At 39.5% G+C, this 18,646-nt stretch overlaps 1 protein-coding gene across 5 annotated transcripts in view; it reads right to left on the reverse strand.

Moving 5' to 3' along the window:
• Positions 1–2,126: 2,126 nt before the first annotated feature.
• Positions 2,127–18,646, reverse strand: part of LOC119723870 (histone-lysine N-methyltransferase SETDB1-like) — an 86,834-nt gene continuing 70,314 nt past the window's right edge. For 3 of the 5 annotated variants that reach the window (XM_038194781.1, XM_038194759.1, XM_038194790.1), the window contains 8 exons: positions 17,677–17,775; positions 12,040–12,371; positions 11,472–11,603; positions 9,023–9,112; positions 7,166–7,258; positions 6,322–6,440; positions 3,535–3,623; positions 2,127–2,421 (listed from right to left, as the gene is read on the reverse strand). In XM_038194781.1, the coding sequence (XP_038050709.1) occupies positions 2,304–2,421; positions 3,535–3,623; positions 6,322–6,440; positions 7,166–7,258; positions 9,023–9,112; positions 11,472–11,603; positions 12,040–12,371; positions 17,677–17,775 (1,072 nt within the window). In that variant the 3' untranslated portion in view covers positions 2,127–2,303. The remainder of the gene's footprint in view (positions 2,422–3,534; positions 3,624–6,321; positions 6,441–7,165; positions 7,259–9,022; positions 9,113–11,471; positions 11,604–12,039; positions 12,372–17,676; positions 17,776–18,646) is intronic. The other 2 variants (XM_038194767.1, XM_038194773.1) reach the window with 2 other exon arrangements.

An 18,646-nucleotide genomic window follows, 5' to 3' on the forward strand; every position in this document is an offset into this window, starting at 1 on the left:
TTGTGATTTTTTGTCCGAAAAGGTATTCATGAATGGGAATACATGTAAATATGTGCCTGGCCGGTATTAAACACTATGTGACCAGTTGGAATCTGGATGCTGATAATTACCCTTGCCTTCAGCTCGGGTAATCCCTTTAGTAATGATCTAAAACAACTAGCAGTTACAACGCTATCGCAATGAAGTTTACATGCAAATGTGTCAAAAAAATTTCTTCTTCTAAGATGGCCGGTAGCTTTCACATTAAAAAATGGCCAACAACATTTAGTTCAAACTGCCATTTTTTTTATTAAGTATTTTACCAATAATCCACAATTGTACACTTTAACCCAATATGCATGGTCTTCTCAATTGCATTTTCACTTCAACAAAATTAACAAAGATTACCACTCGGGTAAGGTGCTCAAGATCAATGACGTCCAATATGAACTTGTTTTCTGTTCCTTTTTTTCAAATTTAATGACCTTTTTAACAAAATAGGTAAAATATTCAAAATAAAAACCAACAAAGAACATACAGTATACATGTAACAATTTGGTTCATTTGTAGATCTATTCTAAACCACTACCAAAAACCACAACAGTTGTAATTCCAACCCAACATTTCAACATCCCTGTGTCCCCCCCCCCCATAAAAAAAATCCAACCCCCCCCCCCCCCCCCACCAATAAAAAAACCCAACTAAGGCCAAAAAAAAAAAATCGGTCTCTGGTCAGACCAAAGTTCCGGAATTGACGCGGCCACGCGGCTTTTTTTTTTTTTCTTCAAGCTTGGATTGTACAGACAAGGTGGGGTACTATTTTGCTTTTTTGGTGTCCTCATGTACATTGGTGTCCTCCATAATTTGCCTTGGTGCTTTCGATCATTTGCCTTCGTGCAATTTCCCATTCCTTGGTGCTCTTTAGTAAAAAAAAATTGAGGTGCGGAAATAGAGGGCGCTGTTGGAGCTACCGCGGAACATTTTGGAAAAAAAAAAGTTTGACGTGCATGATGAAAATCGACGCGTGCGCTGACCAGAGACCGACATTTTTTTTTGGCCTAACCATTACTCCAACCATTGTTTAGCCTGTAAATTGGCTCAAAAATGGTAACTTTTAAAGAATAAAGGCTTAAATACATGTATAAACTCAAACATTAAAGCTCAACCTGAGGCAAATACTTCCAGACTTAAAGATTTCAACTATTCCCAAGAGTAAAAACAGCCCAGATTTCCATCCCAAATGCAGTCACATTAACAATTATTTCCTCTTCACAAAATGCACACTTTTGCAGATCTTTCCTCTTAGACGACCCCCCCCCCCCCAAAAAAAAGTCGCCAATTTCTGGTATGGAACTTGTTCCAAAAGTGGTGCGGCGATGCTTTTTGTTTTTTTATTTGCCCTACTTATTTTTCTTCAAAAAAGGTGTGTGTACTAAATACAGTCGACTCTCATTATAATTATAAAGAGCACTTTATAAAGAGGTTCAAAATTATGATGAACTATTATTTTCATTCACATATCCAAATTTGTTAATGAAAATATGTCATTCTTTTGTCTTTGGGGCACTTTTCAGAGGTTAAAGGGAATATACATCATTTGCTTTTGCTGCAATTTTCAGAAATGGATGGAATTGGGGGGTTGGAAATATAAAGCAAATATAGTTACACTGACTTTTTGGAGGTTTTGGGTTCGAAAATGCTATAAAAACCAAGAAAAACGATCATTTTCCTGTAGTCTGGTTCCCTGACTCCATATAAGAAGAAACAGAGCAGTTTACATACATTGGGGAATTGTAAGGTCAGGGAACCAGTCTAGCTGGCTCGTACCCGTTCATAGATTTGTAATCGATTGCAAACAAGTACAATGGTCAATTGGGGCCAGTATTTGAAAAAAAGCCAGTTGTTTCCAACGCTGATCGGCCGATCAGCGTTGGAAATTGATACAAAAATACCTCTTTTCTTGAAAATGACAGTATACCAGGTGCCATAATTTTACAGGATGCTTTAGACTGTCATTTACCAACATCCTATTAAGGTATTTCGCAAAAACTTGGTAGTTTTATTTTTCGATGTTTGCAAATGTTGTATATTCCCTTTAATTCACTGTGCACTTGAAAACAAAATTACAAAATCATGTCAAAAAAATGTTACTCATGTCATGGTCAGTTAAGTCACTCTTTTATCAGCTTGGATGTTTAAACTCATCAAAATTTCAGTTTTTGTGAAATTTTGGGTAAACCTTTTCTTAGACAAGGTACTGAAAGAATTTAAAAATTGGCAAGTTGACCTGGATAAAGGACAAGACACATTAGGTGTGATCAATATTACAATAACCTTCCCCTGCACTCATGAGATCCACACAGGCATATCAGTGATTTGCCAGGTACGCTACCAACATCATAGTTATAATCCCAGGTCAACTCGGCTCCTGCACGCACATACCTGTACAGAGAAAATCAGTTCCATATTTACTGTCTGTAAAGAGCACAAAACATGAGAACACAATTCATAATACCATTTCTTGAATAAGTCCAACAATCTAAAACTGGAGATTTTAACCAGTAATTTCACAAAACTGGAAGATATATATTTTCTGAGTACATATTTTTTCTGTTTCTGTTTGTTTATTCCAAGCATTAAAAACTTGGATTCATAATGTTTGAGTAGTGCCGGTGGCACATGCACGTGGGCGCATGGTCACTCAGTCAGTGATCCACCATCGAGGCTGGTTTGGATTGGAGATCGCAGGATCAACTGCATGATGTGCAAAGTGGCCAATTGAGTCTAAAATTACAGGTTCAGACTCGCAAGTATTTTATTTTCTGATGGATCGGTCGACATTTTGCTTTTTTTTCAAACAATTAAAAATGAAGGAAAATTAATCCAAGTGAAGACCAAAATGTACGGACAAGGAGCCAGTCTACTTGTAAAGCAGATCTGTTTGTATAAACAAACCACCTTTTTTTTAAGGGGTTTGCAGACTTCCAAAAAAGGAAAAGAGGAGGTTTTTTTGGTTGGAATAAACATATAGAGAAACTAGATTTATGTTTGTGGACAAACACAGGGCTGTTTCGGTATTTTTTGTGACGTGTGACATGTAAAGTTTTAAGTATAAGTTCCATCAAGGAAGGATGTGTAGTTCTGTTTATAATAAATGGTGGCATATAATATGTGATTACATTCTCATAGGGCTTTGAATTATGACGCCACATATCAAGTGATGACGTCACATCAATGTTTATGTACAACTATAATTTATAGTAAAGAACAACTTAGCCAGAGCATACATCGTTGAAAGCAAGTTCACATCTTTCACCAATTTTAAATTAAGTACAAGACACTTCCGGTTTCAACCGGAAGGAAGGGTCACGTGATTTTGCACATAATATAAAAATGAAGACCCTGGATTTTTCTATCCATTCCCGCCGAAACAGCCGAAACAGCCAAAAAAAATAAAATGTAAAAGCACAGGAAACGCAACTTAAATTTAGATTGTGGGCTGCTTCTAAGCAACGCCCAAGGAGTATTTGCATGAACCAATGCAGTCACACTTACTTTTTAGCAAAGAATGCCACCCACGGGAAGCGAAGATCATGCGAGTCCACAAAGACATTTTGAACAAAGAGGTTAGGACTGCAGCTATGCTGTAGAAAGGAACAAGAGGTAGATTCAAAGCATGTAATCAGAGTGATGTTTTCACACATTCACATACTCGGCCTGCGATTTATGTATTTACATGTTCCTAGTATTTTGACAGGCTTGCAGGTTGTTTATTTATTTAATAATAATAATAATAATAATAACCGTATTTATATAGCGCCTTTTCCAAAGGATACAAAGCGCTGGGGGAGAATGCAACCAAGACAGGTAAATGAAGTATATGAACATTATGAGACCCATTATGTAGCACCTTTTTGCTAGGTGCTGCGGCGCATATTGCTGCCACTGCCAGAAACACCGGGGCAAACCCCTTCTCATAACAACAAGTGTATACTGGGATCTTTAACGTGCATTACACAACACACAGGCTTTACGTCCCATCCGAAGGATGAAGCAATAATGGTAAAGTGCCTTGCTCAAGAGCACAAGCACCATGTTCCCACGGTCAGGATTCGAACCCATGTACCACGGCACACGACTCAAACACCCTAACCATTGGACCACAGCACCAGACTTGGCATTGCATTGATGAAACTCTGTAGCTGTACAAAAACTGCAATAAAGAAGCCTCTGTTGTCAAGGGAACCACAACATCAGTAGACCTCAGCATTGAATTAGCAATCATTGGTACATTGTTTAACAGCTCAGCCTAATTGTTGCGAAGGCTGATTTGTAAGGGTTACCTAATACTTGAATGAAACATTTTGAATAAAACAAGCTCAAATTACCGTTACACAGACATTTTGATGTTTGCAGGCAAAATCTTTGAGCATCAATTTCTCCCATTTTGAAGACCGTATCTTCATGCCACTTTTGGAGTTTGTTCCCTTTATAATGATCCAACTATGTACTCAAAATCGTTTCAATATGTTCAGTATTTTTCTTTAAAAAATTGGAAAAAACAGGCTTGGGTACGTACAGATTTCAAAGCTGTAATAAATGATGTTTGCAATATCTGTCAAGCTTTTCAAGCCTCACGAATATTAATAAGGTTCCTATCCATATATGGTGTGCAGTAACAATTTGTAGGAACCCTCCTTAATTAATTAATAAATGTTAACCTTTTTGGCCGGCTTCCATTGGTCGATACCGTGACCCACGCGAAAGTAACGCTGAGTAGCGCTAATGAATATGCTAATAACACACACACTTCACCATTGCAGCCAAATTCGGCTGTGGTATAGACCACGTGTTGTTTTGCTGCTCGGCAGAGATCCGAGTCGAAATTTACCTTGGTTATAGTACAAGGTGTAACACAAGCGTTTGCAACAACAGATTAAGCTGAAATTCAGAATATACTTAGATGATATAGTGTTCAACTACTTGTGAAATATAAACTTGTATAGATTCCTATAAATTGAGTTAAGTAAATAGATTTGGGGACCTTTCCGAAAGATTTTTTTAACAACTTTTAAGTCAGCTTTACCAGTGACCAGTATTTATGTTTCTGCATCAATAACGGCAATTTTTTTTTTTTTTTTATAAAAAGGCTTATTGGCTCAATAATAATCATGTTGCATACAACTGGGTCAAGAGAAATACCATTTGAATCAAAGTTAGTGTTAAGAGCTTGTATTAACGATTTGATTGGGACCTATAACATTTACTTGTCTTAACAAGAATGTTTAAACATTTTTTGTCTGTATTATTATTGCTAGTCTTATCAGTGACCTGCTCTGTCAATATGAATATCTGCTTTCAAATCTTGCTTTGAAAGTGGGAGTGGGAAACAGTGTGCAAATTAATCAGTTCAACTTGCTGTTCTCTTACTTGATGCTTTTAACACAGTTGATTTAAGCTGAAAATTTAGTTCAACTGAAAGCATTTAAAATCTACAAGTTCCAAAACTTTAATTTGTGATAATTATTTAAATGTATGAAAAAGCAAATATTTGAAACGTTTGTATATAGATCGCAAGAACAAGATGTTTTAGAGGCTCATGACATACCAAATTGAATTTTATTTCATGCTCTTTTAATTTTTTTTTTAATACAGTTTTCATTAAACAAACAAATTGTGACTCAAACTCAGTTAAAAAAAATTGGTCTCATGTATCAAATCTGTATGAAAGCACTTAATACTCTTTTTGATTGTACGGTTATTGCATGTTACATTCCAATTTCTGAAGACTACAACAAGACAAGGCACATAGGCCATCAGCCTCGGTCCAAAATTTTGGCCACCGGTATCAAATGCGGGGAATAATCGTCATTGCGATTTTTGGCAAGGTGTACACCTCCGGATTTGGAAAATATGTGATAGCATTGCAGCGGTGGCAGCTTTTTAGGTGTTATCACCTTTTTTTTCAAAATGTCCATCAAAATGCTTGTTACCACTCTAGGGGCGGTATACTGCGCATGCGCACTATAATCATTTATGCCCTGATTTGATACTGGCCAAACCCCCAGGCTGATGGCCTAACACCTAGTCAAGCTGGTCTCACAGCACACATTGTGTCCAACTGATTCTCTCTCAGGGAAGTCTTGTCATGCATCTAGTCGACACAATGGGCCCGATTCAGCCCATTTGTTGACAATACAGGGTATTCCTATATGACAGCACTGCCCGGCTCACAAGTGTCAAAAATTGTAGAGTACACATGAGATACAAACACATAGAACATGACCTGCCTGCATTGAAGCCAGTGCTCGTTTACTGATAACAATGCTACACTTTACTCACGTTGAGGTATCTTCCCAAATTGCCGATGAACTTTGCATCCATGACATGGCCAGACGTTTCACCAAAGAAACTTCTAGTGCGGATAACCTGCGCCTTCTTCTCTGTCTCCTTGCCACTTCCTGTTAACATCCACCAACATAAACAAGTTTAATGACAACAGCATTTAGTACAAACAAGAACTCGTGCCATATTAAAGAGGTTTCGCATGTGAACAGATACGCCCACCGGATACGTCACCAGTTTGTGCGGTTTTATGACGTCATACACGACTCGCTATCCGCTACACATGTACACGGCACGGATATCTCACTTGCTACATGTAACCTTGTATTAAACATCTACTCATAACTAACTAAGACAGTTTACCCATTCCAATAGTCCTGAGACTCAATGACGTCACGCTTTGTTTACATGTGCGCTTTCCTATGAGAGCCAGGTGGGGCGCATCCCACCTGGCTCTCATAGGAAAGCGCACATGTAAACAAAGCGTGACGTCATTACGTCTTAGGTCTATTGGTGGAGAGCCCGTCACGTGGCTGGTCTTAAACGGTTGATAAAACACCGGCCGGCTGGTCTTAAACACCTTTTCAGTGTCACGTGAAATTTGGACTCCTATGAAATCCGGTGCCTTTTACCCTCCATATCATGATCAGCTTACAGACTCCAAACCGGTCTTAAACATAGTGTTTAAAACCAGCCAAGCACACATTTATTTCCTAAGTGAAATTTTGAATTTCTAGTGATTCCGTTAATTCTTTTTCATATTCATGACTAGGATGAAAATTAATGAATGCTGATTATGTTAAAAATAAATGGTTTCTAATTTACTCCATACACAGCTTACCTGTATCCTTGCTAGGAGGTGTACTGGCAATTGGTGGTTGTTGATCGGGCAGTGGTACACATGATGCCATACTCTTGCTGTCAATCTTCACTGCTGACAGAGGGATGCAATATTGTAGGATTTATGTTTTACCAACAGACAGTGAGTCACAATACAGTACATGACCAAGGTATAACCATGGAAAGGCCATTTTCTTTGGGGGGAAAAGGCGACCAATTTACTCTTAATGGTACTCCTTTGCACAAGTAATGGCAGTTTTACATTTTTTGGATATGTGTGATTTAAAGAAACTGTGGATTGCTTGAAGACATTTCCCCCATTTTGTGGGTATATGTACAATGTAGCTTAAGATATGATTAAATAAAACAGACTATTATTTCTATCGGCGCAAGCAAAGCATAGCAAACAATATGGACACTGGATGGCCACGTACCATGGAAAAATTTTTTTTGCTAAGGTCACCCCAGACTACTGTTTAGTGAGCACTATTATAAACCGGGCAAGTAGAACACGTAAACGGAACCCCTACGTTGAGGCCGCTGACCACGCACAGCCTTGACTCGCAGAAAAGCCAACACAGAGGGTGGCCAGGCAATCAACCTGAAAGCGCACACGACGGCCATTCCTGTTTAAAAAACGCAGTTTTGAAAAATCGACGAAACGGATCGCCCGTCCGGTCGCGAAAATTAGGACGACCAGAAGTCTCCGAACCCACGGAAGGCACCCTCCATGTACGTGGAGCGATTTTGGAGTCGCGGGCAAATGGCGGGAGCTGGCGGTCTCCGCTAAAGGATCCCTTTAGGGAGCAAACATTTCTCGGAGGCTGAGTAAAGCTTCCTCTTATATATATATTTAAAGAGATAAACATGCACTACAAAAAAATTGGGAGTGTGTCATTATGTGTATAATTATGGGTCTACTCTACAATAAAAAAAAAAATTAAAAAAAAGACGTTCAGCATTCCACAACCTCTTTAAGCTGGATTTTTGTGTATGTGTCAATTAAGACAAGTTCATTCCCAAGGCTTTAAAATACATGTTTATGCAGTAATTCACCTTATAAATGATGGAAGGATGACAAAGTGTGTATCAGAATGGGAACGATGTCCACTGTATACATGTGAAACTTGGGCCTTCGAGGTAAATACAAGGGGTACATACATGCACGTGTGCAGTGGTTTCCTGACTGCTATACAATATGAGACCCACTCCAGGGAAAGGCGATATAAGTCGTAAAAAATAAAATTCCAGTTACATGCACGACTGGAAACCCACAATGTAAGCTTTCATTTGGTATATGACACAGCTCTATAGCCCTTCTCATTTTGGAGATACATGTATGACAAATTTGCATATTAATTAGTTCCATGGAGTTCAAATTAGACAACTGAGAAAACAGGCTTTGAAATAGCTGGCTCTGTTGTAGATTTGGGCATGAAAAGCTCACTTTTAATCTCTTAGCAACCAACATGTTTCTGTTTTAATATCACTTTTAAACTTTGGATATTGATTCTACAATGATTATTTTCAATGATTTATAGATTGCTATATTTTGGTTTATTTGCATATTGATTAAAATTATAGTTTTTGGATGTAAAAATAAAGAGAACAATGCACACAAAATAAGGTTATTTTCCCCCTTTTTTCATCGAAATCAACTTTTCTGTGAATGAATCCTTAAACTTTAGGTATCAAAGATGAGTTTAAGACAAAAAATGAAAAATCAATTTTTGATGAAAAATGTCACCCTCTCAACGTTCAGCAGGCCATTACACGTAAAGGCATAGCGCGACTTATATCACCTTTTCCTGGAGCAGGTCACATATGTGTATTATAATCAGCCAGAATAAAGACTCACCCTTCATGTCTGCAGTGCTGGAGTATTCACTACCAGACGTCTCCCCATCACTAACCACTGATGCTGTCTTCATCATATCATCACCTGCTTCTGCAATGACAAAGAATGACAGTATGTAACAATTGTCTGCAACGATAGTAAATTGTGAATGCCTGATGGGCAAATAGCAGAGCCTCATCATAATGCACAAGAAAGCGAAGGGCAAAATCAAAGACTATCCGCTCCGTTCACAAGCACCCCCTCATCGGCAAAGGAAGTACAGTTGGGGGTGACCGACCGACGCCATCTTGCCCGACTGCAATTCATTTGCCGCGAAGCGCGGCCACTGCGTGTAAATAGAACAAATCCCCTGGTGTACGTGCGTCACACACAAGGAACAGTGTGCGTCAACCAGCGAATGTCCCGCCCATGGGATGTCGTTGTTAGGTAAAAGGGCGCCCTCTTTTGGTAGCGCACGGAGCTCATATTGGTAATAATTTGATACTATTTAAAAAACTGATTGTCTTTTTGTGTAGGATAATTATATAAGTCATTTGGGGAATAACATCGATTTAATGTTTTGACACCCTTCTTAATTTTTATTCCAACGATGAATGCTTTTGAAACTGCTGTATAACATCCATGTTAACACACATGCACACGCACATTTGAATGGACACTAGCATGACTCATGGTCTATCATATGCAGCCTTATGGTTGCGAAGGCTTTGCGTCATGCATTGATAAGCGAAGTTAATCCAATTACGTACATGTACGCTACAGTCAGAGCAGTGAACTGATTGTACCCAAAGTCTTTTTTAACCTTCTGTTTTTCCAAAAATATGCTCAGTGTGATTGAAATGTCAAATGTTAACAGAAGAAGAAATCCTAAATTTCATGTCAGTGAAAAAAAAAATCGCCTTTATTGATGCAGAAACGTCAATAATGGTCACTGGTAAAGCTGACCTAAAAGTAATGGAAAATCATTCGAAAAGGTCCCCAAATCTATTTACTTAGCTAAATTTCTAGGAATCCTTACAAAATGTTTTTTTTTCCACGAGTAGTTGAACACTCATATCATCTAAATATATACCGAATTTCAGGTGAATCTGTTGTTGCAAACGCTCGTGTTACACATTGTACTATCACTAAGGAAAATGTTGACTCGGACTTCTCAGTGCCGAGAAAAACAACACGTAGTCTATACCACGGCGGAAGTTGGCTGCAACAATGACTGGCTTGTTACTAGCATATTCATTAGCGTGACTCGATGAGACTTCGCGTGGGTCTCATTATCGACCAATGGAAGCCCGCCAAAATGGTTGACATTTATTAATTATTCATAAATACCCAAGTTTACGCATTCCTATTGGTCGAGAGCCCGTCACGTGGCCGGTCTTAAACGGATGATAAAGACATGGCTGGCTGGTCTTAAACACTTTTCCAGTGTCACATGAAATTTGGACTCCCATGAAATCCGGTGCCTTTTACGTTTCATTGGTTGAACGTTCACATTCCTCAAGTATGCATGCGCATCGCGCAGTACGCACGACCATGGAGGTGGAATGCGCGACGCGCATGCAGTTGTGGAGGGGCGTTCCATATTATAGTCAGAGGGGTGTTTCGTAAAACATGAAGTAAAATTGTTGAACAAAATGGTTAACAACGTCTAGTTTTTGACTTGTTTTGTTTTTGTCCACAATTGGCTGTTTATACACTGATGCTAATGGCTCAGTGCAGCAAGGTCCCATAGACTTTTATACCTGTTGCACTTGTGTTGCCCTCAGCAGGGTTAGGGTTCAAAGAATTTCCCTAATTCAAAAGAATTAGGGATTACATTGAAGATTCTGTAATCTGTTAGCGGTCCTTATCTTCCTTTTAACAAACTTTTGTACTTCTATAAAAGTATAATACCATGAATTAATCAGGCACTGGGGTTCATAACAAGACCAACATACCCAACGTCAAAGAAGAATTCTTGCAATTATGGTAACGGTGTTCGACTCGTGTGCCGTGGTACATGGGTTCGAATCCTGACTGTGGGAACATGGTGCTTGCGCTCTTGAGCAAGGCACTTTACCATTATTACTTCGTCCTTCGGATGTGACGTAAAGCCGTAGGTCCCGTGTGTTGTGTAATGCACGTTAAAGAACCCAGTAACACTTATCGCTAAGAGAAGGGGTTTGCACCGGTGTTTCTGGCAGTGGCTGCAATATACGCCGCAGTACCTTGTAAACCCTTATAAGGTGCTACATAATGGGTCTCATATTTCTCATAAACTTTATTTACCTTTCTTTAATAATAGACATACATGTATCTCCAGCGCCTTGAGTACTTAATAGTTGGTAGATAAGTGCGCTATATAAGACTCCGATATTATTATTATTATTATTATTATTAATTACTACTTAAAATAAGTAAATGAAACACTTAAGAAGTAAATCCCAGAACTTATTGAGTTAGTACCCACCTTTGCTCTTTTTGCGCATGTGTAGTCTGCTGGTGTGGGAACGCTTCTTGAAAGCATCTATTTGGCTCTTGTCAAGTACCTTGCCTGGACTGGTGTTGTAACCATACTTGATAATTGAAGACGTAGAGGAGTCTAAGTAACAGAGAAGACATGTTTTTGACAATAAGAACAGCTTGTAATCATTCTATGGGTTTGGTTCCATGTATCATAAAAACAACACTAGTCTGAATAGATTGAATTCTGAAGATGTTTGCTCCAACCCTTTCACAGTCATTTTACAAATACTTGTGCTTTGGAGACATTTCTGTCTGAAAGGTAGGACCTATCTATAGGAATGTCTCTGTGCTCTTGTATTGTATTACGCTCGAGGACAGACAACAAAAGGAGCACCAAGGGGCCTTTGATCCTCGGACGACGGTGCCTATTGTTAAAACCGGTCCTCGATCGTACGGTTATGTGCTTAGTCTATGGGAAAGTGTTATTTCAGAGGGACAAAGGGAAACACAATAGGTTGTCCTCAGGCGTATAGTAAAACAAGACTACTTGTACTTGGCTGTGTATTTGTTACCGGTTTCTTTGTTACTGGAGTCTCTTCTTCCACTCCTTTTGACTGCAACCTGTTCTCTCCTTGGTCCTACACTTTTCTTTGCCAGAGGTTTGTAGTCTACATCACTGGTACCGTCCTTGTAAGATCTGTCAGTTGAGTCTGCCAGGGAGTCAGGTTGTCCTTTCCTCTGCATCTTGCTTTCTGTTGAGTCCTTCTCCATCTTGGCTGCAGCTTCATCTATTCCACTCTCTTCACTTGCGGTTGCTATGGAATCACTGTTAGCAGACAGGTTTCTTTTCACCCAAGCTTCCACCTTACTCTGTGATGAATCCTTGTCAGGAAATGCAACAGACCTTCAAAACAATGACACAAATCACACATTGATTAACATGTTATGTGAAGGAAAACAAGACGAGGCTGCCAACAAAATTAATTCGTTCTTGATCTTCTTGATCTTGATGAACACGTGGCGACAGACAACCTTTTGTCCATGTAGAGCCACGGGAGAGGGATGAGTGGTCTATCTAGTGCTAACATGTAGTTGGGGTACCTTAATGCGAATATGATTGAAGATCTGGTTTCTAAAGTTAATAATACTATTTGTTGAGACGATGTTGTCTGGCAGGCTGTTCCAGTTGCTTACTACAATTATTGTTAAAAACAATTGCATGAGATTTCTTCAACTAGGGGATCAAATGAAATGGAACTTGTGAAGGTAGTTCCACCGTATCAGACATTCATGTTCGGACAATAACTGTGCATTATAAAAATTATAATCATGAAGTGGATTTCAATTTTGATAAAACGTATCAGTTGCTTACTACAATTATTGTTAAAAATATATTCCTCCAACTTTTGTGCTGTACATGTAGTACAAATTGGCTTGAAACAACATGGTATTGGACGTACTCAGACAAATTGATTTTTGTGTGTGCTTATTAATTAATTTGTCAGTTAAAAGTAACAGCTGAACTGTTGAACATTGTAAGAAATCAAGTATATTTCAGTACAAGAAAAATCGTAAGCTTTAAAATGATATACATGTTTTATTTGTGGCATGTGAATTTTTCGAAGGTTTTATCACTGAGGTTTGTAACTCCATGGAATTCGGGCGATTCACAATGCAGTGCGCCACCAAGAGTTTGCCATGGAGAGCCCATTTGAATGAGCGTCAGTAGACAACTTGAACTTATTTGTTATAGATTGGGGCATAGTGTTCTGCTGCCTCACAAAACACACCATATTGATAAAAAGAAAACAAAAAGGCAAAAAGATACTAGAAGCATACCTTTACGAAAGTACTGACTGGAAAAACGAAAAAAAAAAGCGCTGTGAATTTGTCGACCATCTCCCACAATGCACTGGGAAAAATTAACTCTTTGTGGCAAACTCTTGGTGGCGCACTGCATTGTGAATCGCCCGAATTGCCGTGAAGTAAATTGACAAGGTTTTGCAGTGGCACCCTGCATGTCCTTTATGAGTATATGTACTTGTCTTGTCTTCTGGACACATGATGCTAAGCTTGGTATGCGCTTGATGTGTGTTCTCACTTAACCTTGTCATTGTGTGGAGAGTCTGGTGTGTGGAGGAATACTGACTGTTATGGGTAGGAGTGACAAGCATGCATGTATGGGAAACTAATAGGTTGGGAACTTGATAGGTTTGGTTTCTTGCTTATCAGAATTAGTGCCAAACAATGATGACGATGACAAAGTTTATTTTGTAGAGGAGTAATTTACGCCTGTTGATCACAATGGCTTGTCAAACCTAGGGTGGGTGCCATTGTACGTGCTCTACATCCCTCTACAACGGTCCTTTGTTGTAGGTTTGTGTGCTTAGTCTATGGGAGAGTGTTATGTTGTAGGGACAAAGGGAAACACAAAGCATTGCCCTCGAGAGTGTAGTAAAACAAAAGTGTGTACTTGATGCTGTGTACACACACAGGTTTGTTTATGGTGTTGAGGATTATCTATTGTTCCTCTTCCCCTTTTCCTTTGGTTATAATATTTTGCAACAGCTCTCATTGGTTTTGTACACGTTTTCTAATCGAGGTCGTCCTCGATTTGGTTCCTGTCCTCAATTCATCAATGATGTTGCACCTGTGTGTCCTCGAATTTACACATTTTTCTATTGTTCCTCTTCATCGATCTTTTGTTCAAATTTAACTTTTTTGGCAACAGCTCTCATTGGTTTTATACACGTTTTGTGATTGAAGACGTCCTTGATTTGACTCCTGTCCTCAATAAGCCATTTGCGTGTAACCTATACCCTTTGGGATTTACATTTGAAAAACGTCTGGTACAATGACTTGCTCAGAATGCTTGGCACATTTTAACTGTGAATTCTCCAGACCAAAGACACTGTTGCTAATCACATGATTCGGGGCAAGCTCTTGCATAGTTACGTAAGAGACGCTCAGCACCAATACATCGTTCACAATGGGTGAGAATGGCACAAAGACACCAGACCATGCCGGAGCTGGGGGCTGCTAGCATAAGGCTTGCCCCGAATCACGTGATATAGTAACAGTCTCTTTGGTCGGGAGAATGCTAGGTTAAAACGTGCAAAGCATTGTATTAAGTCAGCGTTCCAGATTTTATTCAAATCTAACATGCAAGTGGCTTATTACACAAGGATGTTTCACCATAAACAAACCCACACAAGCCTAGCTCTTTTTGCACAGAGCCAAGAGAGGGTTAAGGAGCAAATCAATATTGACTTCTGTCACCTGTTAGTTTTATACTTAAGCCGGGCTTCATTTTGAAGCAACTGCAACCCCTCTTTCTCCCCCCTACCCCCCCCCCCCCCCCAAGAAATAAAACAGTTGCTATGTTCATAGTTTAAGCTACACGAAAATTCAAATTCTGCTTTTTGGTTGATAATGTACAATCCAGCAAGCATTCGCTCTTTTCACACTCCGCCATTGGGCATGCAGACCCTCGATCTGGCAACTTTGCACAATGAAAATAGCCGGTTCAGTGATCTGAACCCCGACACAGGAATCACTGAACCGGCTATATTTATTGTGTACAATTGCGAGATCGAGGCTCTGCATGCCCATGGCGGAAGTGTGAAAAGGGCGAATTTCAAAGTGCATTTGCCTCAACGCAGGGTGATGGGGCCTTGTGCATTACTTGTAAGTTGTTTTCAATGACATTCAAGATTAACATGTTATTAATGACATTCAAGGTTAACATGTTATTAATGACTTTCAAGGTTAACATGTTATTAATGACATTCAAGGTTAACATGTTATTAATGACTTTCAAGGTTAACATGGCAACAGATTTCAGGGTTAAATCACGAATGAAATCAAACAATTTTTTTTTTAAATTACTGTTTTGTAAAAAATCTTATTTTTGGCAAAATAAATTGATTGGGGTCATTTTTAATTATTTAAATCTACTGATTCTACTTAATTACAAAGTGTAAGATGTTGCTCACACATTCAAACACCCCTACTTCATCAGTATCGACTTGACATGTAGGTTAAAAATGCATAATAACCCAAAATCATTGTTTTGATTAAAATCAAGATCATTCCTTGATCTGTTTACAGCAATAGTGTGAATCAACTATGCTGGTGTAGGCTCACCTGAAACATCTAAAGGTGTATTAATTAAAGTCCCCCGTTTCTCCATACAAATTTAGATTGAGATAATATTTTTGAAAAAAATTTGAAATGTAGATGCTCTGTGGTGCATTTTAAAGCCTCCTGGCATGCCTGGGCCAACTATTGGTCGAAAATGTTTTGCAATTTATGCATGTTTTTAAGTTAACCTTTCCTTCATATTGGCATGAAACTACCTAAATGGCCAACTTGTATATGAAAACTGGGAAATTCGACCACGTTTTCCATATTTTAACTCCTTACTGCAGATGATACACATCGTCATCGCGTGTCCCGGCTTCTGATCGAGTCGCCTAATTTCTGCCTATTAACCATGTGTTCCATCCAAATCCATTTCCACGGATTCGTAACCTGAGGATCGGTCTTGTCAATGTCCGTATTAAACTCCGAACCTCTTTGGATAATAACACATTTGTGTTGCACTGACATCTTGCGGAATTAATAATGTCAAAATACGTTAGAAACATTTGAAACGACACACGAACGTACGTATCAGCATGCAGCAGAATACACGCAGCAGGATGCGTGCATGAAATGTACACATGAACTTTGCCCCGCATGATGCCCTCTACCGGCGCGGCACGGCGACAATTTACTAGTCTTATTTCAAGGCTTTATATTTGCAACAAGACATATTTACAGCGAGTTATTGTGGAGATCATCGCGTGTCACTACATGCATATAGACACAGGAACGGCCGCAAAGAGTCCCAACACGCTTCATGGCACATGTGTGAATATTCATATTTATCTGCAGCCAATCACGGCGCAATGACTGTTGGTTCCCTGGATGCTGTTTACATGTTGTGTACAATACATTGTACACACGCGGCTTCGAGCTGAAAAATGCATGCACATGGCATCGTATAGTACATGTACATTGAATACTCGCTTGCACGCACCCATACCCCAGAGCTACATGTATGTTGTAGAGAGCGGATCGCGTGCGTTCAGCGGCGGCGGAAAATAAAATAAACGGAAATAAAATCTATGCTTACGCGCGGGGGAAAAAGCGGGGGGAAATCTGGACCATCGGAAGAAAAAAAGCGGAAAACAAAATGTGGCACGCTAACAAAAAAGGCGGAAATCCGCTTTCACACCCCTGAATAATGGTTAAGTGCCTTGCTCAAGAGTGTACAAGCACCATGTTCCCACGGTCAGGATTCGAACCCGTGTACCACGGCACACGAGTCGAACACCGTAACCATTGGACCACAGCGCCCCATAATAGGCAATACACATACACATGCACACCCACGTTTTTTATGGTGTAAATCGAGGATTTTCTATTGTTCCTCTTCCCTTTTCCTTTGTTTATACTCTTACATTTTTTGCAACAGCTCTCATTGGTTCTGTCCACGTTTTCTAATCGAGGTCGTCCTCGTTTGGTTCCTGTCCTCGATTTATCGATGATGTTGCACGTGTGTGTCCTCGATTTACACCATAAACAAATGCAATGTATGCACATCAGTAGGCCTACACTAACTACACTCACCCTCCTGAGGACAGAGCACACTGTCTGAAACGTCGAGTTCCACACACTCAACCAACCGGTTCTTTGCAGAACCACACTTCTTCCAAGAAGAGATTTCTTGCCACATGGTGTTACCCGAAAATTTCCTCTATTTTATCTCATCCGCCATGCAAAGCTTCAGGTCATATACACATACTTGTAACCTCTAATACACTCACACACAGAATATCACACGAATATTAACACAATGAAAAAGCAACATTGTGTGCTCTGTGGCCATTTCAATCATTTTTGGAAGGAAACCAATCTTGCTTATGTTTTAAATCTGTGGAAATTTTATGGACAAAAACAAACAAGCTGACTGGACCAGTTTCATGACGTTTTAAGTCTTTAACTAGTTTATATTTATGCAGACTTGTAACCATAATTCAAAGGTGTACAATGTATCTCACTGAAGTCCCCTTTCAGCTGCACAATGTGAAAATGCAGAACATTTAACAGCTACAAGGACAATATTAACATGCATGATGCAGTGAGAGTGATAATGGTCTTACCAGCAGCTGCCTTCTATCATGCTGCCTTGCCCTGACTCATACTGATGCCTACGGAACACCATCTTGGTCGCTGAGGAATCACCACTTTGTTCTTTGGCCCTGTTGTTATGGCAACCGTTACCAAAGATAAATAGAAAAAGCAGCTGGGTTATTAGAAAAAAATGGTGCATTAAAAAAGAAAACTTGAAAAAGAAACTTGTGCATTAGAAAAGACTAGCAGAAGAAAGATGAGCACACACCACATCACCCTACAAGTGACACTGCCACCATGTTTTGCATGTGTTTATGTGCACGTTTACTGAAGTTAGGCTAATTGTCTAAGGGCTGTGTCACGCAAGGCAATTTACAGGCAACTTGTTCCAATCTTGGGCAATCTCCAAAATCCCTTGATTTGCATACACCTCATGCAACAAGATAAACCACTGTATGTTGTAGGGTGTGACGTCATGACCAACTGGTTCTACATTTTCTGCTCTCCTGTTTTGGATTTCCAATCCACCTCAATCCTACTGATTCTGTTAACATCCTCACTCTTATTTACAACTGAAATGTCTTTCGACCATCACTGATTATACCTACATTTATTTTACCAGGACATTTTATCATACAAATCTGTACTTTGAGGGACAACTTTCGCCTTGCGAAATGGACAATCCGCCATCTTTATTACATGTACTGAGCAATGAGCACTGCAAATCATTGTGCACTTCCGGGTATACTGACAGCCACGACAACCTGTGGATATCTCGCCGAAATTTTGTGAAGCTCCACTGCATCTATCCATTGGAACTCTGAAGAATATTGTACGGTATTGTAGACTCATTTTGTGTCTCTCCCCTACTCTTTCTGTACTTACCTTTGGGACCTAGAGACGAATACGTTGTGTATAGCTAGCCGGCCCATAGTCCTGCAACATGGCGCTTCATGTTCACTATTCCGGTTGTAGTCAACGACCGATATTCACCTTGAT

Source organism: Patiria miniata, unplaced genomic scaffold (assembly GCF_015706575.1).
Source record: "Patiria miniata isolate m_02_andy unplaced genomic scaffold, ASM1570657v1 HiC_scaffold_1, whole genome shotgun sequence".
NCBI classification, from domain to species: domain Eukaryota; kingdom Metazoa; phylum Echinodermata; class Asteroidea; order Valvatida; family Asterinidae; genus Patiria; species Patiria miniata.